Below are 25,530 nucleotides of genomic sequence, written 5' to 3' on the forward strand. Positions count from 1 at the left end.
CACACTGCCATATATTCCAGTTCAAAGCAGAAAACGTGGGGTATTATACAGCGCTGTGGAAGGAGCCTTAGTTTTGCTAGCCTATATAATACCTTCCTATACTCTCTGTAGGTTGCCTTACACTACCTACATCAGCGATTCACCTCAAGGTTTGGGGACTACATTTCCCAGAATTCTACTCCGTTTGCTAAACCGGCAGAGGCTTCTGGGAGTTGAAGTCCCTGGCGGAACCCTCGACTTCATTCCTGTCAGTATTGGAGTGATGCCTCCCAACTCTCGCGAGAGGAGAGGCATTGGCAAGGCCGCTAATGCAAGTTTCGCGATGCGACGTTCAGTCAGTGGGCTGGAAGCGGAAAGGGGAGGAGAACTTCGCTGTTTGGGAAGCAGAAGGCCGTCGGTGGAAGAAAAAGGCTCTTTAAGGGACATGAAAGCATCTTTAGAAAGAAATAAGGAGATAAAAGTAATAAAGCTGCGTTTGGGACTCAGCCTGAGGCGTTGTTTTGCTCTGCTAAAGAAGGGATAAGTGTGGAAAGGGCCCAGTGCTCTCCTCATCCTTAGGCCCCGAAAGGCAGCCGTGACTGGAACAGAACAGACTGGTTTGCTTGCCGTCGCCACTCATTGGCACCTCAGCATGGTCAAGAAGAACACAATCCCCGATGGGTAAGTATCCCCACCAATGTATCCGAGGGGGAAAGACGCAGAAGGGAGGGGGCGCTCACAGCCCCACCCGCTGCCTGCTTCTTGGCAACACACAGTCAGGAAAGGTGAGTATTGGCCACGCGAAACACAAGCAGAAGATGCCTCTCGCCATCCCCCAGGTGAGTATTGTACCCCACACTGTTTATCAGTGCGCCTTCCTCAGACACTTCTTCCTTTTTGGCTCTCATCTACACTGACCATTTAATGCAGTTCAGACATCTATAGAGACATGCGAAAGAGCCCATCAGGAACATTAGTGCTCTTTGGGCTGTCTTCACTAACCAGGCCGCAAACTGGTTCCAGGATTTCCTATCTACTCTACTGGTTTGAATCTGACTTGAGTAGTTATGATTATTTTTTATTTATATCCCGCTTTTCTCCCCCATTGGGGATTCAAACTGGCTAACAACAAGGTATAAAACACACAGATACATTAGGACAAAAGGAAATATACATAGTAAATAATAACATATAAACCATAATAAGTTTGTCAGACTTTCATGAAAAGAAATCTAAACTGGAGTGCATTTTCACTATGGGAAATAAGGGCTTAATCTCCAGATTATATAAATACATTCTAGAGTATAATCTAAGCCCCTTCCACACATCCAAAAAAAAGTCCCACATTACCTGCTTTGAACTGGTATATATGGCAGTGTGGACTTGGGGCCCTACCACACAGCCCTATATCCCAGAATATCAAAGCAGAAAATCCCAAAATATCTGCTTTGATCTGAGTTATCCAAGTCCACACTGCCATATATTCCAGTTCAAAGCAGAAAATGGGGGATTTTATTCAGCTTTGTGGAAGATGCCTCACAGCTGTCTAATGGACTTCGAGGTGAAAGTGATGAAGAATTTGCAAAAGAAAAAATGCTGGATAGTCTTTGCACATCGTGGAAAAACAGGCAAAAGCGGACTTTAATGATGCCACAAGGGGAACTATTTAGGGAATTTATAGGGGTAGGTATTATAAGATAGATGTTATAGTGAACAGGGATGGAAGTCCACAGTGGTGGGTTCATGGTTGGGGGAAATGGAGGGAATGTGTTGTCTACTATGTATGCCACTGTTTTGTATGTTACGTGCTTTGTTTGTTAATGTATATCACTGTTTTTCTTTTGTGTATAAATAATAATAAAAATTTAAATTAAAAGAAGTCAGAATAGATGGGGCCTTTTTTTAAGCCTCAACTTAGTGAGAAACAGGGATGCAGTCGGCCCTCTGTAGCCACGGGTTCTGCATTCATGGATTCAACAAACTACAGCTGGATTATTATTTTTAGTTACTGTTCCATTATCCATGTGGAGGCCACTAGGGGGCACTAGAAAGAGAAGAATAGTCCATTTTATGGGAGGGGAAAATGAAGGAGGAAAACCATTTCTCTCATTTTCGCTGGTTATTCCCCCCCCCCCTTCCCCATATCGCAAACGATGGTTGTTTCAACAACGGCAACAGGGATGGGGGGAAAACGGGAAAAGGGTACTGGTCCATTATCCAGGCGGACTCCAAAAAGGGACCTAGAAAGAAGGATAGCCCATTTTATTGGGGGGAGAGTTGAAAGAGGAGAACCATTTTCTCCGTTTTCACTGGTTATTTTCCCCCTCCCGGGGACATGGCTTGGGGAAATAACAAGAAAACAAGGGGAAATGGTTTAACTCCTTCAACCCCCTTCTTCCAATAAAATTAAGTATCCTTCTCTGTCTAGCGCCCCCATGTGGCCTCCGCCCATATAATGCAACAGTACCATTTTTTAAATGGCTGGAAGTAACCCTTGATTTTGCCATTTTTATACGAGGGAACCCCATTTTACTACATAATTGTGTACAAATGGGGCTTGAGCATCTACGAATTTTAATACTCACAGGGGGTCCTGGAACCAAACCCCAGTGAATATCGAGGGCCCTCTGTAGATATAAAACTACATACCCATATTTTGTCGAATCTAATGTGCAACTCAATTTTCAAAACCATGAAACCAAAAAAGTTGTGTATTAAAGTTGCTGCCTGCTTAGAATTTTTCTTTAAAAAAAACTGTACTTCTAAACAATAATATTTCTAAATGATTATGTTATATAGTTCCAACAAATAATTTGCTGTACTCAAACACGCTTCAGTTTTATATTTTTCCGTTCTCCCCTATTTCCATTCATCATCCACATTCTGATAACCTTCTGTTAAATTCCCAACATAATCTGTGCTTCAAGTTTTGGTTACCTGATTTAAATTATTAATATAAAAGTTCAGAAATCTTAGAAAAGGTTTGATATGTGAACTTAGATTCTAAATTAATTGACTTATTATTCGTTAGATGTTGAGAATGTTTTTAAATGACAGCTGAAACAAGTGCAGCTGATAAGAAATTGATCAGTTCAGTTACCTCTTGATCAGCACAGGGAAAGGTGAACTTGATCATAACATTGAGAGAACAGCTTAAAATGGGTATTATTTGGGAAGTTTGATACCCATGCAGTTGAAAGACAAGAAAGACCCATGCAAATTAAATGCAATTGAAAGACAAAAAGACATTAAGCTATTATCTGAACAAAGATGGTAGTTGGGGGGAAGGGAGGTGGACTTTGACTTTCTGGGCATTTTGAACCATGGCTTACATATTTAATTCTTATCATAGTTATCTGGGGCTTTTCAAAACTGACATTGTAAACATCTAGAAGGTGAAATGATCTGTACTACCTAGCCAGATAAATTCTAACTTTATAGACCAATCATCATGTTGTCTTCAATGTCCAGCAGATCACTACGTAACACAATTTTTTGTGTTTGGGTTATAAATGTCATTTCCTAATTGGTTCTATCATTAAAATGGAAAAAGTTTATTAAACTGCAAAAACCTTTGTTATTGCGGGACATTCTGCAGCACATTTCAATGAATATTGCATAGTATTTCCACCAATTCAACATAGTTTGCAGCAGCCACAAAAATAAAGTTTTTGGAGTATAACAACTATTTTCAAAGTAAGTACCGCATAATTAAACAGGAAATAACACTTTCAAACCACAAACAGATTTTTTCAAATTTTGTTATATAGTAAATACTTGGCTTGTTCCATCTCAGAAGCATGGAAACAGTATTTTCTTCTCCGCAGGGGTGACAGGTATTCTGTATTATGATAATTTTCTCAGTAAATTGGAGATTCCATTAATTTTCTTAAAACTTCCCTTAAGTTGTATGGTGTGGAAAAACTTGTTAATTTATATCCCAAACCATTACTATATATTAATTTCACTTTTGGTTTGTCAGTAGAATATGCTGCCTCATAGTATGGTAGAATCTCCTTCTCTGGAGATTTTGTAATAGAGGCTGGATGGCCATCTGTTGGGAGTGCTTTGATTGGGTGTTCCTAAATGACAGGCATTTGGATTTAGGCATGCAGTGGACCCTAAGAAACAATATATTAACACCCATTTTAGTTTAATGAAGTCGATATTTACATAAAAAGCAATACTACTACTAAGAGCTTTAGATTACTTTGGAGTTGTACTTAATCAGAAGAGTAACAGGCTATTTTATTAACTTTCTAAGATTGTGAAGCGTTCCTTTGTTGAAAGGAAATGTAAGAGAGCCATCAGTTCTGAGCATGTCCTTGAATGTCTCCTATTCCATAGACTAAAGGATGTGAAAGATAGATAATCAGTACTACTAATGCTTAAATTTATCTAATACAGGACAGATTCAGCATCACTTAACTGGAATTCCAAAATATGATATACTCCAAAAATATCCACATGGGTGGCCGAGACACTTTTGTTTTCTGTTATACATAAACTTTGTTTAATTTACTATCAATCTTTATCATCTCTAAACTTAAACTTTTAATTGGTTTCTGTTATTATAATTAACAGAATTGTTACTTGCTCTATGTTTTTCTGGTTTTAGCAGAGTGTATTTCTTATCTTTAGTTAACCTGTGCAGCCATCCAAAGCCATTCTTCTGTCTGACATGAGTACTCTTGGTCATTATGCTACTTGGCCAGCTCTTTTGTCTTATAGAATATCCCCTTGATGTCCCAGTTTTCCATTGCTGTTGAGACAACCTAGTTTTCATTATGCTGTTGGGGGGAGGGGGGAGTGCCATTTAAGGGTATCCTATAATTTTGAACTTACGTAAACTACTTTGGACATCCCATTAAAATATTGATCTCTCCCCCCCCCCCCTCCCGCTTGATTGAATTTGACTCAATTTCTGTCAGCACTGACTATCTGGGTTCTCTGTTTAAAAGGACTGTGAGCTCATTTTACAATTCAGTTGGATAAGTTGTTGCTAGAATCTCACTGTGTAAATGCAAGGCACATTTCTTCATCACATGTTGCTTTGTAGGTCCCTACAGAAATCAGATTAGCATGGCTGCCTACTAAGAGCTACTTTGGAGGAAACTGGTACACAGGGAACAGGGATGGTAATTACTGATTCATAGTTTGCCCGTACCTGATCTACACCAACCTACTGGAGCCTTGGATAGTATTTTAAAAACTTTTTAAAAATTCTCACATACTGTATAATTTGATATACAACAAATAGAACTACACAAATTTTGTAGATTTTTGAGGATAATGATAGGTAACTTTCATGTTGCAACCAACTTTCTTAATTTTGTGAAACAGAGTTTAAGTTTGTAGACAAACCACCCCTCTACATAGGCACTAAAATCTGCTTGAGATTTTCTATAAAATGTGCATCCTCAATGTACACTGCAACATACATCCAACTGGAAATAGTGTATTAAAAACTCACCAGAAATTCAGATGAAGCCATAAAATCCACTGAAGTTGATCAGTTGATACCAAGAATCTAAGATCTATATTAGGAGCACCTCTGAGGGCAGAGCTGATTCTCATTGGACAGTCTGCTTCTTATCAGTGCATTTTGCTGAATGAGGTAGGGAAAAATATTCCTTAGATCAGATCAATCCACAATCAGTGGATCTTTGTGGCCACTGTTCCAGTTTGGAATTGGTTTGTGGGGTGCTATAGGCACTCCTCAGCAAACCAGTATCTTTCCTCCACGTCCTGACTCAATTTAAATTGTTGTGTAGAAGCAGCCTTAGTCTCACTGTAATTAAGAGTAATTTGTGTTACATTTGTAATACAGAGACAATCCAAAATTGCCTTCATGTCACAGCCACATTGTGAGATGTTTTGCACCTATTATTTTACACTGTTTGATTTATCTCTGTTAGCAGAAGCTCTCTAAATTGCCTTTTCCTGGCATTACAGTTGCCCATGGAGTTCTCTTTTGTTGGTTTTTTTTAAAAAAAGGGTGTGTCTATAAAATTAGTTTACTGTGTTTCAAAAAAATTGAATTTTGAGGTGGTGGGTGTCTTGGGAAGTGTTGCATTGCCTTCTGTTGACAACTTCATACATTGTAATGTATCTATTTGTGAAGTTGGTTATTTTTCAAAAATAAAGTGCTAGAATACTATCTCATCTCTTGTTTAGAATAGAAAGAGATGCTGAACTGGTACCTCTGTTACAAATATGGAGTGTTATTCATTTGACAGTCAAAGATAATTTCCTATTGCTCTATACAAGCAATAAGAAAGCTCCATCTGTATGTGAGGTTAGCTCTGTTTTCTTTCCCTACTTTTCATTTTGTTCATTAGATCATAAGCAATATCTTTAACTGTAAATTACCTTGAGTTCATTGACAGAAAATCTATTAGTATATTTGCATAATATATAAATGTAGATTGTTTCTTTTTATCCAACAGAAAGCTCAGCATGAAACGCAAAATAACTTCATTTGAGATGTCTCAACAGTTTATGTAATGCAATAGATCTTAACTAGTGTTAGTTAAAATTGACAAACCAGAATTTAAGATTATGATTTCAAATTATTTTGCTAACTGCATCACTGTGATATCTAAAACTATGTCAGTTCAGTCTACCTCCAAAAGCTGCTGCACCACTGAAACAGATGATCAAATAAAACAGTTTTGAAAGAAAGAAGCATGCAAGGAGTTCTAACCATAGTTTTGGTCAGTTTAACATAACAGTTTTTTTAATTTATTACTATGATAGCACTGACTCCAGTTCCTGCTTTGAAATTGGATAATCGTAGAAAAAGAACATAGAAGAATGCAAGATTCTCCTGAAGATAGGGAGATTTGCAGCTTGAAGAAAAACTTTTTTAAAGGACATACTAGTCATTTTATTCCGTTCTAGAGGGGGGAAAAGTATTACAGTGTTACAGGACCACCCGCAATAAGTGAAAATCCGCAAAGTAGGAACGTTAGGCTTCTCCTTACGAAGGAAGTAGAAAGAGGGAGGGAGGAAGGAAGGGAAGAAAGAGGCAGGGAACATGGCGCCGCCTCCTTCTCCTCCCACTGCCGTTTGGGCTCCTTCTCCGCCCCGCCACTCGCAACTGACTGAGACCACTGCCACTGTAAATCATAATTTTTATGATTTATAACATTATTTATTTTTATTAAAAACCACAAAACAGTGAATCTGTGAAAAGCTAACCGCAAAGTAGTGAGGGAACACTGTATCTTCATCGAATAACCTTTTTTCCATATATAAAATAGAATACTAGAGTTAGAAGAGAAAACAAGGGCCATCCAGTCCAACTCCCTGTCACTCTAGGAAATACAATGAAAGCGCTCCCAACAGATTGCCTCAGTTTAAAAACTTGCAGAGACCACCAAATATTTGGATGATACAACAGTATTGTGTGAAAGAAGATATTCCCTACTTATTTTGCTACTGCTGCCTTTAAAGGATCACATACACAACTCTGTACAAGCATGTTTTATCTAAATCTTGAAATAAAACTAAGATCTTTGAGTTAACCTTAGTAAAGCGCTGAACTTGTTTTGTATATTTTGGAGAAGCTGATTCAATAAAAGTTACCAACTGTACTTCTGTGTCTCTTTATTTCACCTATCATTTATTGGAAATCTTTATTTTATTTAATTCATGTGATGGTAGAAATATTAATTTCACTTGGGAGGGTCAAAATTAAGGTAATTAAAACTTTACATGTTAGTTTTTTCTTACAGATTCGTTATATTTGTAGGAATACAGATAAGGGCATTACAAATTTCATTCCAGTTGTTCATCCACGTAACATTACCAGTATGTTTTTTCAACATATTTCTGTTTTGAATTAGCATGCTTTCAGTAGCTAAGAAGGATCTCAACAAGCATTCTGTCCAACAGAAATGTGGCACAATATGTAGGCCAGGTATTCAGTAGAAGAGATAGTTCATAAATAAATCTGAGTACACAGGAGAAAGTCTGTTGTGGACAAATACTTCTTGTTAAAGAACTTGAAAATATGTTTTAAATTGGGCTTTAAATAACATCTTAGACAGCCGCTTATCTCAATTTACCTAACAAAGCCAACAGTGAGGAATTGTGATCATTGTAGTTGAAAACATGGATAAGTATACATGTTTCCCATCCATCCTTGGAAGTAGGTGTTAATTGAATAGCAGCATGGCAATAATTGTACATGCGTATATTTTTTTGTCTTTAAGTACAGCTTAATATATGCTACTGTATCAGTTCTGTTAACTGCTGAGAATTCATGACATTGTGTCGTGCGCATGCAAAAATGCTTTGAGTATAGTCGTTCTTATGCTTATGTTCCCAGTTATTGCATTTTTGTCCCTCAAAAATGATAAACACTATCTTCATATGGTTTATTCTAAAATATATCTCCAGTGCACAAAGAAATGTGCAGAATTGAGCTCTGGGTCAGTCTATGATTAAAATATTTGTCCTATGACATATCTGCTGCCATTCAGTTATCAGAAGAGAATTGCAGGCAGTCTTAATTGCTTGTACTTATGAGTAGGCTGCAAGGACCCCAGAATAGAACATAATTCATTCACTGCTCTGACTATTATGGAACATAAGAACCTCACAAGCAGAAAGATGGTGTAGCACTATAAAGGAGAATTATAGAGGTCAGTTACGTTTTTCTCTAACATTCCTACATTTTGAATTCATATACCCCTTATTAGGCTTGAGAAAAGAAAAATACCTTGTTGATAACTATCACAGACCAGGGTAGGTATTCTGTTAGTGCAATTCCTCTTAATTTTTCCCTCTAGTCTTACTGAAAAGTTAATTGATATTTTAGCATCATTCAAGAAATCAGGATGTAAGAAACTGCTTAGACAGCCTGAAAAGGAACTCTTGATTTTTATGTAGACTGAAAGAACACCAGTGCTGGAAATACTCAATTTCAAATAGAAGCATTCTTTGAATCCTCTATCTAGTCTGATGTTTAGTTATCTTTCAAACATATTTTCCTGTTATATAGCATTGAGCAAGTCCTGTCAAATGGTAAATAAAAGTTAAAACACTGCAAATGAGTTTGTGTGTTTAGTTTTATTATCTGTTTTCAACATAGGAGGAAACAACTTGTTTTCATATATCCATCACTAACTAAACAGTTGGGTTATTTAAACAATGCATTTCAGCATTGTTCAAAGGTCCAATCAAAGTGAAACAGATGTAGTCCCCACCCCTATTTTTTAGATCAGTGGTTTCCAACCTGTGCTTCTTGGAGCTCTAAGGGATCTGCGTGCACTTCCTAAAGGCTCCATGGCCACTCCAGGAAAATAAAATAAATACAAATTGAATGAAATTTAAAAATAAGAAATAAAAAGTAGAAAACTAGAAATTACATTCAGAACAAAAACATTTCTAATGTAATGTTTGCAACTCCTCTAGCAGATGACACTTGGTTGTTCTGCTGCCACTAACTCCAAAATTATTGTAGTCAGACAGACAATGAAGCTGAGCGGAATGCCAGTCTGTCACACAGAAAAATTGATTCTAAAAAGGGCTCCTCAAGTCAAAAGGGTTGGGAACCATTGTTATAGACTGTGGGACTAGTAGTCCTTCCACTTGTCAGCTGATTCTAGATTCTGTCTGGTGCCACTTGCTATGACTTTCCTACCACCTGAATACCCAAATTATGATAGTAATTAAACCACATAGAGTTACCATTAACATTCCACAAGCTTTCTTAAGTATTGTAATTTCAGATTATTTACATAGTAAATAATCAGATTCTTTGGTATTGTTTTAGGCTATTTAATATATTTGTAAGAATAGATATAAATGTATACACACAAACATACATAGATACATACACGCACACACATACAGGCATTCCACTTAGGGAGAAAGGCATGTTAATTCACATTGTATTGTATATTTAGTACATTACATTATATAACCATCGCAATGTTACTTTTTCATCAGGACATTTCGTATTCGTATTCGTATTCTTTTACAGGTTTGGTAATACTGTACATGCAAGAACATAATCCTTCTAAGCAACTAAATAGAACCTTGTTCTCCATGGTTTCACATAGTGTTGTATGTCTTTCGGGCTGTGTGGCCATGTTCCAGAAGTATTCTCTCCTGACGTTTCGCCCACATCTATGGCAGGCATCCTCAGAGGCTGTGTGGCATGAATCCATGCCACACAGCCTCTGAGGATGCCTGCCATAGATGTGGGCGAAACGTCAGGAGAGAATACTTCTGGAACATGGCCACACAGCTCGAAAGACATACAACAACCCTGTGATCCCAGCCATGAAAGCCTTCGACAACACGTTTCACATAGTGTCTGTTAAAGCATTATAAAGATATTTCATGAAGGCTTCCACATGTATTCTCTCTTGTGTCATATTGATAACCATTTTAAATTACAACTAAGCCAATTATCCATTCAAGCATATAATTCCATCTGTACTATAACTAGACATTCACATATGTATTTCTTTCCGTATTATTAGCATCTTAATGGCCCTAGTTATATAAACTGTTGTCATCCATTTCAAGCATATTGGAACATATATGTCCATCCAGTAGCAGTATAAGCATGTTTGGGTAGCATTTCCAGTCAGTTATTAGTCCATCATTTCATCGGGAACTGCTGTATCAACAGCCCTCTGTGCAGTGGAGACGTGCCAAGTGGCAGTCTTGATTTGTATGTTCTTGATATTTTTATTCCTGAATGCCCATTCAGCCTACTAGCTGATCTTTATAGATCTTTATATCTCAATTACACTGGAAATATCTTTATCCAGTGTTTCATATTGCACTTAGAAATCTTTTGCTGCCTTGTCTATTGTACTAGCAGGATTCATTCCCAAGTATCTTCTAGTCTTATCTTTATTTGCATTTCACTGAATATCTGGCATTTCCCCCCAACTGAATCTAGTTTCGTAATGACTATGAATGATACAAACACATCATCTCACAGATTTAATTTCTCGTGTTATATTCTATATATCATTATCCTAAATACTACATTGAGGTAATTCTGTACTTTATGAGTATACTATCATATATACAGTGGGGGGGAAATGTATTTAGTCAGATACCAATTGTACAAGTTCTCCCATTTAAAAAGATGAGAGAGGCTTGTAATTGACATCATAGGTAGAAAAATATGTATTTGGTCACCTACAAATTAGCAAGATTTCTGGGTCTCACAGACCTGTAACTTTTTCTTTAAGAGGCTCCTCTGTCCTCCACTCATTACCTGTAGTAATGACACCTATTTAAACTTGTTATCAGTATAAAAGACAACTGTCCACAACCTCAAGCAGTCACATTCCAAACTCCACTATGGTGAAGAGCTATCGAAGGATACCAGAAACAAAATTGTAGCCCTGCACCAGACTGGGAAGACTGAATCTGCAATAGCCAAGCAGCTTGGTGTGAAGAAATCAACTGTGGGAGCAATAATTAGAAAATGGGAGAGATACAAGACCACTGAGCATCACCCTTGATCTGGGGCTCCATGCAAGATCTCACCCCGTGGGGTCAAAATGATCACAAGAACAGGGAGCAAAAATCCCAGAACCACACGGGGGGACTTGGTGAATGAGCTGGGACCAACATAACAAAGGCTACCATCAGTAACACACTACTCAGATCCTGTAGTGCCAGACGTGTCCCCCTGCTTAAGCCAGTACATGTCTGGGCCCGACTGAATTTTGCTAGAGAGCATTTGGATGATCCAGAAGAGTACTGGAAGAATGTCATATGATCAGATGAAACCAAAATAGAATTAGCAGAAACACAACTCGTGTTTGGAGGAGAAAGAATGCGGAGTTGCATCCAAAAAACACCAGACCTACTGTGAAGCATGGGGGTGGCAACATCATGCTTTGGGCTTTTTCTCTGCAAAGGGACCAGGGCAACTGATTCATATACATGAAAGAATGAATGGGACCATGTATTGTGAGATTTTGAGTGCAAGCCTCCTTCCATCAGCAAGGGCACTGAAGATGAAATGTGGCTGGGTCTTTCAGCATGACAATGATCCAAGCACACCGCCATGGCAACGAAGGAGTGGCTTCATAAGAAACATTTCAAGGTCCTGGAGTGGCCTAGCTAGTCTCCAGATCTCAACTCTACAGAAAACCTTTGGAGGGAGTTGAAAGTCCGTATTGCCCAGCGACAGTCCCAAAACATCACTGCTCTTGGGGAGATCCACATGGAGGAATGGGCCAGCATACCAGCAACAGTGTGTGCCAACCTTGTGAGGACTTACAGAAAACGATTGACCTCTGTCATTGCCAATAAAGGATATATAACAAAGTATTGAGATGAACTTTTGTGAAAAATCAGACACTGTGATTTTCTGGATGTGTTTTCTTATGGTGGCACAGTGTGTTAGGGTGAGTTAAAGCGCTGAGCTACTGAACTTGTGGACCAAAAGGTCCCAGGTTCAAATCCCGGGAGCAGAATGAGCGCCCACTGTTAGCCCCAGCTCCTGCCAACCTAGAAGTTCGAAAACATGCAAATGTGAGTAGATAAATAGGTACCGCTCCGGCGGGAAGGTAACGGTGCTCCATGCAGTCGTGCCAGCCACGTGTCCTTGGAGGTGTCTACGTACAACGCCGGCTTTCCGGCTTAGAAATTGAGATGAGCACCAACCCCCAGAGTCGGTCACGACTAGACTACATGTCAGGGGAAAACCTTTACCTACCTTTATTATGTTGTCTCTCATAGTCAAGATTTACCTATGATGTCAGTTACAGGCCTCTCTCATCTTTTTAAGTGGGAGAACTTGTACAATTGGTATCTGACTAAATACTTCCCCCCCCCCCCACTAGCCAGCCTTGCTCCCCTCATACATTTTCCATTTCCTTTCCCTTTCTTTCCTTTTTCCCTTTCTCTCTTCTCCCTTATCCAGTTCATAAAGAGTCTACCTCACAATGTCTCCATGGCAATATGGCTCCCTTTATGGCTCTTTCCTCCCTTCCTCCCATCCCCTCATACAAAGGTCACATTTCTTTCCCAATGACATCACAGAGGACCACTTCATCTAGCAACAGCCTTTGTGGGACAGAAAGATATACTTTAACCTGTGTGTGTGTGTGTGTGTGTGTGTGTGTGTGTAATGTGGTAATTCAACCATATATCAATGCCTTGTCAGAAGTATTGCTTTTCCCTCCTGGATCCAATTCAAAAGTATCCTAAGAATTTAGGACTGTGTTATTTAAAGGACCCCTCTTTCCACATGTAGTTACCAGAACCCGTCCATGTATCCTTACTTTTCCATGATCAGGTGAATTCAGCAAGAGCACATACCCTTGCTGCAAGAAAAGTCCTAGCTGTTTTGCTACTGACAATTTTAATTTCCTTGTGTCTCCATGACCATCACTTTGGATCAGTGCTATGGGGCCCAGAGATACTGTGGAGGAATTGAAGATTTGGGAGCTAGCTATAGCCACTCAGATTGCAGAACTGGGCAAAGTAATGCTGAGAGGACCACTTTATAAGGATGATAATTGCGGACAGCTTGGAATTCAAACTGTCAGAAGCTGATTACTAATACTATTCCTGCTTGAGATGGACTCCAGCTCTTCTCTGCTGGAACTCTTTTGGAAAGCCCTCTTCAGAAGGATTAATGTGCCTACTTTGTGGGCTTTTTCAATTTGTTGTGTGCCTTCAATACATTTTTTTAATTAAAGTGACCCTAAAGCAGAGGTTCCCAAACATATTTGGCCTACTGCCCCCTTTTTTAAAAAAAATACTCACCCTCCTCTGGTAATCAATGATCTTTAAGTGAACAAACAGGTGCAGTGATAAATTTGTGTTCCTTTATGCATCTGTATTTCTACCTACATCCTATAATATGGTAAAAAAGATGTTGCAAATAAGACACTTGGATTACAAAATTATTAAAATCAATTGTAACATTTTCAAAATTAAGATAATGAAGGATAATATTAAAATAAAAATTTAATTTAAATTTAAAATTAATTAATTTACAAATATTTTAAAAACATTAAAAAGAATCCTAAATAAAAATGACGGATCTAGTGCACGACTATCAATTTATCAATGTTCAGTTCTATTTTTGTCAGCAGCATGAATTATTTAAAAAAATACTTATTGTACTTCCACCATTGCTAACCACTTGTCACACGAATCAGAAACAATCAAAATTAGTTTTTATACATGTCATTTATAGTAGCATACTGTAAACAAACCATCGCTCAACATATTCCTGCCAATCCGTGCTGGATTTCCCGACAATGCATGACATGCTTGCCTGCCAACACTTGCCTGTTAATATTCGTTGGCAGACTTTATTACTGATTAGCTATGACTTACATTTTGTGTGTTCATTTGAAAAATAAAGTACCCATATTTACTCTAGTTTAATGCACCATCGGATCTAATGTGCAACTCAATTCTCTAAACCCTGAAACCAAAAAAGTTTTCTAGCCAATGTAATGCGCATCAGCAAAAAGTGCCGTCTGTAATTTGGCCAGAAAAGGTGTGCATTACTGTGGTTGCATGCTTATAATTCCTTCTTTAAAATCAAAGTATTAGAACACCAAAGCTTTCAACAGTAGAAAATAAAACCTTGGGGTGCATCTATGCTGTAGAACAAATGCACTTTAACTGCCCTGCCTCAATGCCATTGGGTCATGGGGGCTGCTAAGGAATGCTGATGCTTCACCAAACTACAAATCCCAGCATTTCATATCATTAAGCCATGGCAATTAAATTGGAGATGACATCCCTCAAAAAGGAGCTCAGGTGCTCCTGAAGTAGAATAATAGAATCATGTAATAATAGAGTTGGAAGAGACCATGTGGGCAATCTAGTCCCAGCCCCTGCCATGCAGGAAAATCACTATCAAAGTACTCCTGACAGATGACCATCCAGCCTCTGTTTAAAAGCTTCCACCACACTCCGAGGCAAAGTGTTCCACTACCGAACCAGTCTTATGGTCAGGAAGTTCTTCCTAATGTTCAGGTGGAATCTCCTTTCCTGTAATTTGAACCCATTGCTCTGAGTGCTAATTTCCAGGGCAGCAGAAAACAAACCTGCTCTCTCTTCCTTGTGACACCCTTTCCCATATTTATACATGGCTATCATGTCTCCTCTCAATCTTCTCTTCTTCAGGCTAAACATGCCCAGTTCTTTAAGATGCTCCTCTTAGGGAATGGTTTCCAGACCTTTGATCATTTTAGTCACCCTCCTCTGGACACCTTTCAGCTTGCCAATATCTTCTTGGTGCCCAGAACTGGGCACAGTATTCCAAGTGAGGCCTAACCAAGCAGAATAGAGAGGCACCATGAATTCCCTCGATCTGCACACTATTTTGTTAGTTTTGGCCCCGTTGTCTAATCTGTTAAGGTCATTTGAAATTCTGAATCTGTGCTCTGGAGTATTAGCTATCCCAATTTGGTGTCATCTGCAAACTTGATAAGCTTGCCCTCTAAAACTTCATCCAAGTCATTAATAAAGATGTTGAACAGTAATGGGCCCAGGACTGAACCCTGCAGCACTCCACTAGTCACTTCTTTCCACAATGAAGTGGAACCATTGGTGAGCACCCTTTGGGTTCGGTTGTTTAACCAGTTACAGATCCACCCAATTGTAGCATTGCCAAGCCCACATTTGACTAGTTTGCTTGCAAGAAAGTCATGGGGGACCTTATCAAAGGCCTTACTAGAATCAAGATTTGCTATATTCACAGCATTCCCTGCATCTACCAATCTTGTAACTCTATTGAAAAAGAGATAATATTAGTTGGGAATGACTTGTTTTTGAGGAATCCATATTGACTTTTAGTAATCAGAGCATTCCTTTCTAAGTGATTGCAGACTTCCTCCTTAATTATCTGCTCCAGGATCTTCCCTGGTATTGATGTCAGGCTGACTTGAAGGTAATTGTTTGGGTCCTCTTTTTTCCCTTCTTGAAGATACAGACAACATTTGCCCTCCTCCAGTCTGCTGGGACTTCTGTTCTCCAAGAATTCTCAAAGGTTATTACCAGTAATTCTGAAACTACTTCTGCAAGTTCCTTCAATATTCTTGGATGTGGTTCATCTAACCTTGGATACTTGAATTCGTTTAGAGCAGTGGTTCCCAAACTTATTTGGCCTACCCTCCCCCCTTTCCAGAAAAAATATTAATCAGCGCCCTGGAAGTTAATTTTTAAAATTTTTAATAGTAATTAAACAGAAATATATATGTACCTGTGGCCATCACCGCTTCCCTGGATTGTTGCAGCACCCAACAGGGGGCAGTAGCGCCACTTTGGGAATCACTGGTTTAGAGTAACCAGGTATTCCTGGACTACTTCTTTACCTATTTGCGTTGCATTTCCCTTATTGCCTCTTTGGCTTCATACTGGTCAGGTAGAACAACAGTCTCCTTTTGGGAGAAGACTGAGGCAAAGAAGGTGTTGAGAAGCTCTGCCTTCTCCCTATCCCCTGTTAGCATTTTACCACCTTCTCCATGCAGAGGCCCTGCCATTTCCTTTTTCTTCCTTTTTCTACTGACATAACCAAATAACCCCTTTTATTGTTTTTAATCTCTCTGGCAAACCTGAGCTCATTTTGTGCCTTAGCTTTACAAACCTTTTCCCTATATATGTTGGTTATTTGAATTCCTCTTTGGTGATTCCCCCCCCCCCCCCTTTTCCATTTCTCGTGCATGTCTCTTTTAAATCTTAGCTCAGTTAAAAGTTCTTTGGACATCCATTCTGGTTGTTTTACACTTTTCCTATTTTTTCTCCTTGCTGTCACTGTTTGCGATTGTGCCTTCAGTATCTCACTTTTAAATAGCTTCCCCTTTTGCTTTGACACAGCATTAAGATTACCATATTATGCAAATTGAATGCACTCTGTAATTTTGGGAAGGGAATTTAGCCAAAAAAAATGTGAACATTAGATTTGAGCAAATACGGTAATTACTACGGTTTTAACTGTGTTGCACAACAGATTAAACGTAAAAACGTGTTTTCGATTTTTTCTTCTCTTTATGTTTTCACCACTCCCTTATTTTTATTTAACACCCCTCAATTGCACCCCAGGTTACTGCAACCCCTTGGATCATTTCAGTGCCCCCAGGAGGTGATATCAAGCACATTGGGAAACACTGGTCTGCGATTTACTAAGCTTCCACTCCCATACCTTTACAGCCAGTACCTTTAAGTTACGCTTGTAATGTAATTACACCTTTGTTTATTGTGGAAATAAACCAGTTTTAATTAATCAGTCATTTCCATACAGAGAAATATAGCAGAGCCCACCAGTCACTGCTGTGGTTTTGCAAAAACTGGTATCCAGCCACAGAATCTATCAACTTCTTTGTACCTGAAGTGCTCATATCATTTGAGAGTTTATGTGAGTTGCTATATGCCAAAGATCTCTGGTCATCAACAGCTCTATTGAAATCTTACAAATTCAGGTCTGTAACTTCCGTAGCTGAATCATCTATATATATAAAAGAGTGATGGCATCAGGGCAGCGGACAAAACAACAAAACTACAGGCCCCCCAACCTCGAAATTTAACAACACAACCCATCATTCACAGCTCTAGGTTGATACAACACAAAGAAAAGAAAAATAAAGTCCTAATTAGAGGGAGAGGAATAATAGTTTTTATCCAATTGCTGCCAGTTACAAGGCTAAGCTCCGCCCACTTGGTCTCTTAGCAACCTACTCAGCCCAGGGGACAGGCACAGTTAGGCCTCACTTAGGCCTCTTCCACAGATTACCAAATTTGCACTGGATTATATGGCAGTGTAGACTCAAGGCCCTTCCACATCTATATAACCCATTTAGAATCTTATATTATCTGCTTTGAACTGGATTATCTTGACTCCACACTGCCATATAATCCACTTCAGTGTGCATACTAAACATAAAGACAACCATACAAGAGACATTCAATACCACCAGTATCTCAACAATTTCTCACCAACACCACCAGACAACATCACAGCAACGCGTGGCCGGGCACAGCTAGTTGAATATATAATGCCATCTTCTTCTTTCCCCGTTGCTTTACACTTTACCAAACATGTCTATTCCAGTTAGCCATGTTGTTTCATGATGTGTTTCTAAGTACAGTAGCCTTAGATTACTCATTTTGGCTTCTAGCGAGCGTTCATTCTTTATTGCCTATCAGACCCAAATTAATCTGTGGTAATTATTTTTTATTTTTTAATAGCTAACTGTAACCTTACTTTGGCACTTTCCTCCTTAGCTTTAACTAGGAACTATACAAAGTCTTTGATTTTTGTTTTGCTAGTGACTTCCTAACTAGTTCTAACTACATAATCTAAATTATGGATCATTTTCCCTCCTTCCTCTGAATTTAATCCCATTTTCCATGTAATATATTCTGTATATATATTGAATAGATAGGGTGACAAAAATGCACCCTTTCTGACCCACTTGGAAGCCATTCTAGTTTTCCATACTTATGTCCTGGCAGTGGCCTCTTGTCCAGACTATGATTTGCCCAATAGAATAAATGTAGTTTAACATCCATTTATTTTAAAGTGGTGCATATATTTTCATAATCTACACAATCCAAGGAGTTCCTTTAATCTATAAAGTGCAATCTGGTTTTCTTCAGAAATTTTCTAGTGTGCTACATTATCCAATAAATATTTATCATGCTCTCTAATGTCTCTTTTCTGAATCCAGTGTAGGCATCATGAGATTTTTCATTCCATAAAAATGAAAATACATATATACATTTTTTTAAAAAATGACTATCACTTTGCTTGTATGCGAGATTAATGCCTTGACCCTATTACTAACCCCTGTTTCACTTTCTTGGGGACTAACATGTATGTTAGGTATTTTATATTCCATATTTGTTTGCAATTTTTGTTAGAATTTGAAAGAATTCTATCACTATAGCTTGAAACAGATCTGCTGGAATTCCGTCTTTTCCTGGTGATTTGATTCTTTCAAGTTATTTCAAAGCAACTTCCATTTCACACACACCTCCCCTGTTTATTTACTTTATTCCTTAAATAGCAGTACAGTGTTCCCTCACTACTTCACGGTTCACTTTTCGCAGATTCACTGTTTTGCGGTTTTTCAATAAATTTTGAAAGAAAATTATAAATAATAAAAATTACAATTTGCAGCCTAAAGAAGGGAGGAAGGAGAAGCCAAAGGGAGAGAAAAGGAGCCCAAGCGGCAACGGGAGGAGAAGGGGCAATTTATCAACACACGATTGGTTGATAAAGGCTTAAAATAGTTTATAACTACTAAAATAATGTATAAATATTAAAATTAATATAGTGTTCCTTCTTTACAGATTTTCACTTATTGCGGGTGGTCCTGGAACACAACCCCCATGATAAGTGAGGGAACACTGTATTATACATTCCATCATTATCTGAATAGATCCATTGCAAGAGCTATAATGCATTGAAACAGTGTTCAGATATCTTTATTAAGGATAAATCAAATTATAAAATGGTACATTACCGTCTAAAATTCACAGAATGTATACAGTTAGTCCTCCACATTCACTGACGTTAGGGACACAGGGCCCCTGCAAAATGAAAAATCGGTTGAGGCTGACCATAGGATTGTACTAGAGGAACTACATATACCTAGAGAGGAGTTCTCTGCAGGAATATCCAGGTCTTCCACCATAACTCTTCGATCAACCTCTGCAGAAGTTGACTATAGAATCACACTGAAGGACCTAGAGATTCTAGAGATAATATTTGAATCAAACCCGTGAATAGTCAAATCTTTAAAAATCAAATCCACTAATGTTGACTGTATTATTATTTTTGTTCACAATGTCCTGCACATCAACCACATCATCAAGGTTTACAATAAAATAACTAATAAGCAGGAAAAAACTGAAAAGATCAATTTGATAACCTGTATTACATGGTTATAAGAAGCAGAACAAATGAAATAACCTTGGAATCTCAAAACTGCCTTAACATTGTAAAGATATCAAGAATTAGTTTCAGGTAGGCCTCATTAGAGAAAGTGTTCTCAGTAAGTTCTTTTTCACAGTAACCATCTGCTCTGTCTTCTAATATGGGAGAACTAGGAAAACAACCTCTTATAATAGAGCTTTCCAAACATTTCATGTTGGTGACACACTTTTAGACATGCATCATTTTATGACACAGACAGTAATTCCGTTTCACTAGTAAACTGGAGGTTAAACCAGTCCCTTAGAAGTGATACAGACATACATGATACATTATAATAACAAAATGTATAGGGACTCAAGTTATCTCATGAAAATCTTCCATTTATAGTGTTCAAGATAATAACATACATTTCCAAAATTTTTGTTATTTCTCATTACATTTTTTTTAAAAAACTGGTTTACTCATGAATTTTGACTGATTAACCAAATCCCCATGAGTGTCCACTGAAGTTTATCTGTCTTGAGTGTCCACTGAAGTTTATCAATGGAGCCTGATTTCTAAATTATTTTGCATTATGGAACTACTCTTCACAATTCGCTAAAAAAAAGTTTCAACACCCCCCCCCCCCCCATTTCTTTATTTTTTTTTCTGGCTATGGCCCTGATTTGAAACAACTTATTCAAAAGAGCTGACATATTTGGCTTCTCAGATCCAGTAACATTGGACTGAGAACAGCATGTGCAATTCTAGGCTGATGGTGAAATCATCAGTTTTGGCACTACCGGAGCAGGGTGGTGATGAAAATAGTAGCTGGCTTCTAACGACAAGAACATCCCGGTGATCTAAATCTACAGTAGTCCAAAAACAGCCTTTTATAATCTATACATATCTCTAGATCATGGCTAGGATGTTTACTATAAAACACTTAAGTGCAATATTATTAACCTAATATATGTATAATTAAAATTCAAATATATTTTGTTTTTTTACCAGATGGCGGAGTGTACAACCAGTTGGACAACCTATACCAGGGACACGATTCATTGCTTTCAAAGTACCTTTGAAAGGGGTATGTATTAAATGCTATATGTTAAGATATATTTTATACAATTAATATTTATTCTTCTATTCTAACACAGAAGTCTTTTTACAGGAAAAAGAAGGAGCAATATTTAATCTTCCACAATCCATAAGGCTGCTATCACTGAAGGACAGGGCAGTCCAATGTGGCCAAGTCCCATTGGCTTGCTGTGGTACAATAACTAGGGGTTGTTGTTCTTTTCTTTTTTTTCAACTTTGCTCAAAAATGTACTTTCTTATGCAACTCCCCTGACCAAAAAAATCAGTGATTGGCTTTGGCATGTGTTAGATAACATCCCCCACTTTTGACTGGTGTTCTCTAATCTCACAATCCCAGGGTCTACATTTTCCAGAATTATGCTGGTGGAACTTTATGCTGAATAATGCAGGGATATTAAGAATCTTGGCTTGTAGTCTCAAAATCCAGTTGCTTGTTTCTATAGAGTTAATTATCATCATCATTGGTGATCGCTTTTGTCAGAGTAGGATGGCCTTCCAAAAGTAGGGTCTTGGTAGTGGATTAGTAGGTGACTATGGAGACCTATACTTGACCCACATGTTCTTCCACAGAAGACATTGGTTTCCAAATAGAAGGCAGTCCCAGTCAGGGTTGGCTTGATGCGACTTCCTCTTGACGTGTTTCTCCCTATCACCTTCCATTCAAACCACTTCGAATTCTACAGCACTATTGATAACAGCTGACCTCTAGTTAAATAAGGACAAGACATTTAGGAATATAATTAAGGCACTGAAGGAAAATGGTATTAAAAAGATTGGGGACCTTATGGACCCCAATGGAGAAATATTAAAGTGGGATAAAATAAAAGATAAATGCGGCCAAGGGAACTGGATAGCATGGTTAGGTTTGTCCAGTAAAGCCCAGGCCATGAAAAGAAGAGAAGCAGGTGAAACCCCCCTGGATAGAATAATTAGAAGGAAATTAGAAACAGATAAAGGTATGATTGGGCTATGGTATGATGTACTAATTACCTTAACTTATAATATGAAAGAAACGCTTACAGAGATCTGGAAACAGGAAAAAAACTTTACTGAGAAACTAATTGGGTCATGGATCAATAATATTCATAAAATTAATCATATAAGGGTCAAAGAAACACAAAGGAAAATAATCACAAAATGGTATAGAACCCCCCTACAATTAGCTCATATAACGGGAAGTACCTCGAACAAATGTTGGCATAAATGTGGGGGAATAGGTTCATTCTCCCACATGTGGTGGGACTGTAGAAAAATTCAAATCTTTTATAGCAAAATAAGAAAAGAAATGGAAGAAATAATAGGGAAAGAATTAATATGGGACAAAGCCAGATTTATGTCCCTCACAATAAAGGTAAGGGAAGATAACAATAATTGGACCGAGATTCTAAAATATATGACAGCCGCAATACAAGCCACAATAGCCCGAGGATGGAGGGATGAGACAAAATGGAACGTAGAAATTTGGTGGTCTTATATATCAGAATATATAATCAATGATTTCATTAATCAAAGGAAAAGAAAATATACAAATTGTCTAAAAGAACCTGACTGGTTCAAGAAATGGTCAGTCCTAATTAACAAAATAGATGGAGACGAAAGATACACCACCTTGAACCAGGCTTTCCACACAGTTAAAATGATACAATGATAATATATTGAATTGCTGTTCCAGGGGGGAGGGGGAACGGGGGAGGGGAGGGGGGGTGGGAGTTACATTCCAAAGGATCGTTTAAAATGTCATTTAAGCATTACTTACTTTTGGTATTATGTATATTGAAATAAGACATGCATCGCTAAAATTTTGTTAATTGTTGGAATGTAATAAAAATAAATAAATTTAATTTTAAAAAAAGCTGACCTCTAGTTAGAGCTGTATCCACGACTGAGCAGCCCTTTTTAGGATGCACTCTGTTCACCCCACACAGGGAGGGAGCTAGTAAAGGTGTCCTAAACATAGTCTGCCTCTCTCATCCCTGACTGGACTGTCATGTCCAGAGGGGTCAACATCTTGTGGCCAAAAAAAATGAACTTAGGAACATAGAACATACGGACATTGTTGGACAACACAGACAGTGAACACTCTGAATACAGGACTACTTATTATTGCAAGGGAGCTGGGACACTTTAACATCGACATAGCAGCACTTCAGGAGAGTCGGAGAGCAGGAGAAGAACAGCTGAAGGAAGAAAAGGAGGCTACACCTTCTTCTGAAAGGGACTACCTGAAGAAAAATGAAGAATACACGGAGTTGGCTTTGCTATCAGAAATGACCTGGTGAAGCATCTGTCTGAAACACCCATCAGCATTAACTAACTCTCAACCTTCCGAATTAACCTTTCCAAAAACCAGCAGGCAACCATCATATGTGCCTCTGCACCAACACTAGATGCTGATGAAGATATCAAGGATTTTTTTTTACTGTGAGCTGGACACCATCCTATCAGAGATACCAATTGTGCTACATTGGAAAGAGCACAACCTCTTTAACTACAGCTCCAATGTGGCAGAAGAAGTTCTCTCACAAATCCCGCAACAACAAACTAGGGATGAGCTTGCAGCACGCCTAGTTTGGAGGAAGTCAGCAAAGCTTAAAACCAACAAAGCCAGTGGACATGATGGGATCCCTGCTGAAATCTTTAAAAAGGGTGTACCTGAGCTGACAACAGCTCCCTCAGCTCATTGAAAAAGTGTGGAGAAAATCCTAGCAGACATCAAAGATGCCACCATCATCACCTTTTTCAAAAAGAGGGAAATAATAGAGTTAGTTAACAGATGTAGATAATGACAACAGTTTCTGTGTAGAGGTCAGGAACAGACCCTGTTTGCCCTATATTTAGGTACACATTGTACTGGACTATCTTCTCCTAGGACACAAGACAGTTTTCAAGGAATCTGGATTTATACAAATTGTAAATTCTCCATAACTTGCTGCTTAAGACAAAAAATTAAAATAAACAAAAAGATGTTAGTTAAATCTGAAGGGCTAATGCATTTTTTGAGTCACTGAAGAATGATTTCTTATTTCCCAGCATCTAGGCTTTGGGGGAAATCACTCATAAGTAGAAGAATGGGAGATTCTGTTTGCCATTTACCATCTGATGAATGGTACTACAGGTTGAGCATCCTTTATCCCATATTCCAGAATCTAAAAGGCTTCAAAATCCAGAATTGTCTTCATAGGTGGCTGAGATATAACAGATATTTACATAATCTATTTCACCTAGATTCTGTTTATCAGGTTGTCTTCATAAAACTAGTCTGGAGTTGTAGTGATTCCAGTTCTCCAGACTTGTGGCAAATATCTGTCATTTGTCATAAGTGCCTGCTTTCTTAAGCATGTTGTTCGGTTTTGGACAATACGATTTAGAACCTAGGCTAGCATTACTCATTATATCATGTAATGAAATTTGAAAAAAACCTGCTCCTGGTTTAAAAGTATTATTTTCTGTTTAATTGCGTGGTACTTACTTTCAAAGTAGTTGTTCTGCTCCAGAAACTTCGTTTTTGTGGCTGCCACAAACAATATTGAATTGGCTGAGCCTCTATGTGATATTGATTGAAATACTATAACAAAATGTGCTGCAGAATGTCCTGCAAAAACAGAGGTTTTGCAGATTAATAAACTTTTTCCATATTTTTATGATAGAACCAATTAGAAAATGGCATTTATAGCCCAGGAACAAAAATCGTGTTACATAGTGTTATCACTGTGGGTTGGAGAACAAAGAAATAAGAAGTGGAAGGGGGCATGGCAGGTACTATCTGTACCTCCTACTTATTTTAAAGTAAAGGTTTATAAACTTCCTGCTGATCTTGAATGTTTTTTTTTATTTCCCAAGCTTCATATGATAAAGCAAATTCTTTTCATTTGCATCAGACTATTTTCCCTTATGCAATATACAATCTCTTTTTCCTCTGTTCCAGGCAATCAACCAAAGATTGACACCAGTTCAAAAGTTTACACCAAAAGATTTGATTGCTGCAGTGAAAGCTCTTAATGTGGAACTTGGCTTAATTATTGATTTAACATACACCAGAAGATACTATGAAGTTAAGGTAGCAATAAATTGATATTTAAAGGAAAATTAAACATTTGCTCTGTGTTTTTAAAATCAAATTTGAAGACTGATGAAAACACTATGATTTATTTCATTTTTAGCTACATAACAACTTTTCCACAATGAACTCTTTCATAAGGCCAGGGTTTTTTTTATTTATAGTGCCATTAATTTGCATGATACTTTACACAACGCAACAAAACAGATCCTGCTCCCAGGTATATTAAAACCTATTATCTGACTCAGATTAAATTGGAAAGTTAAGGAAAGGAAATGAGAAGAAGCTAAAAAGTATCAAAAGGTCCTAATTTTATACTAACTGCAAATATTTAGGCTTAATAACATGCAAACTAGAGTTGGAAATTTTCCAGAAAGGTTGAATTCATGGGAAAAACAATCCCCCCCTACTTTTTTAAAAGGAAGGTTTGACAAAGGTTATAAACAGCAACCTCCCAAGCCTTTCACTATTTATTTGTTAATGTATGAATTTGCTAACCTGTATTTTATGTGTATGTTGA

General features: G+C 37.9%; 1 protein-coding gene across 3 annotated transcripts in view; it reads left to right on the plus strand.

Moving 5' to 3' along the window:
• Positions 1-316: 316 nt before the first annotated feature.
• Positions 317-25,530, plus strand: part of LOC103279843 (uncharacterized) — a 41,362-nt gene continuing 16,148 nt past the window's right edge. The window contains exons 1-3 of one of the 3 annotated variants that reach the window (XM_062976143.1): positions 317-660; positions 20,867-20,942; positions 24,879-25,010. In XM_062976143.1, the coding sequence (XP_062832213.1) occupies positions 632-660; positions 20,867-20,942; positions 24,879-25,010 (237 nt within the window). In that variant the 5' untranslated portion in view covers positions 317-631. The remainder of the gene's footprint in view (positions 661-20,866; positions 20,943-24,878; positions 25,011-25,530) is intronic. The other 2 variants (XM_008116764.3, XM_008116766.3) reach the window with 2 other exon arrangements.

This window comes from Anolis carolinensis, chromosome 3, assembly GCF_035594765.1.
Source record: "Anolis carolinensis isolate JA03-04 chromosome 3, rAnoCar3.1.pri, whole genome shotgun sequence".
In the NCBI taxonomy this organism is placed as follows: Eukaryota; Metazoa; Chordata; class Lepidosauria; order Squamata; family Dactyloidae; genus Anolis; species Anolis carolinensis.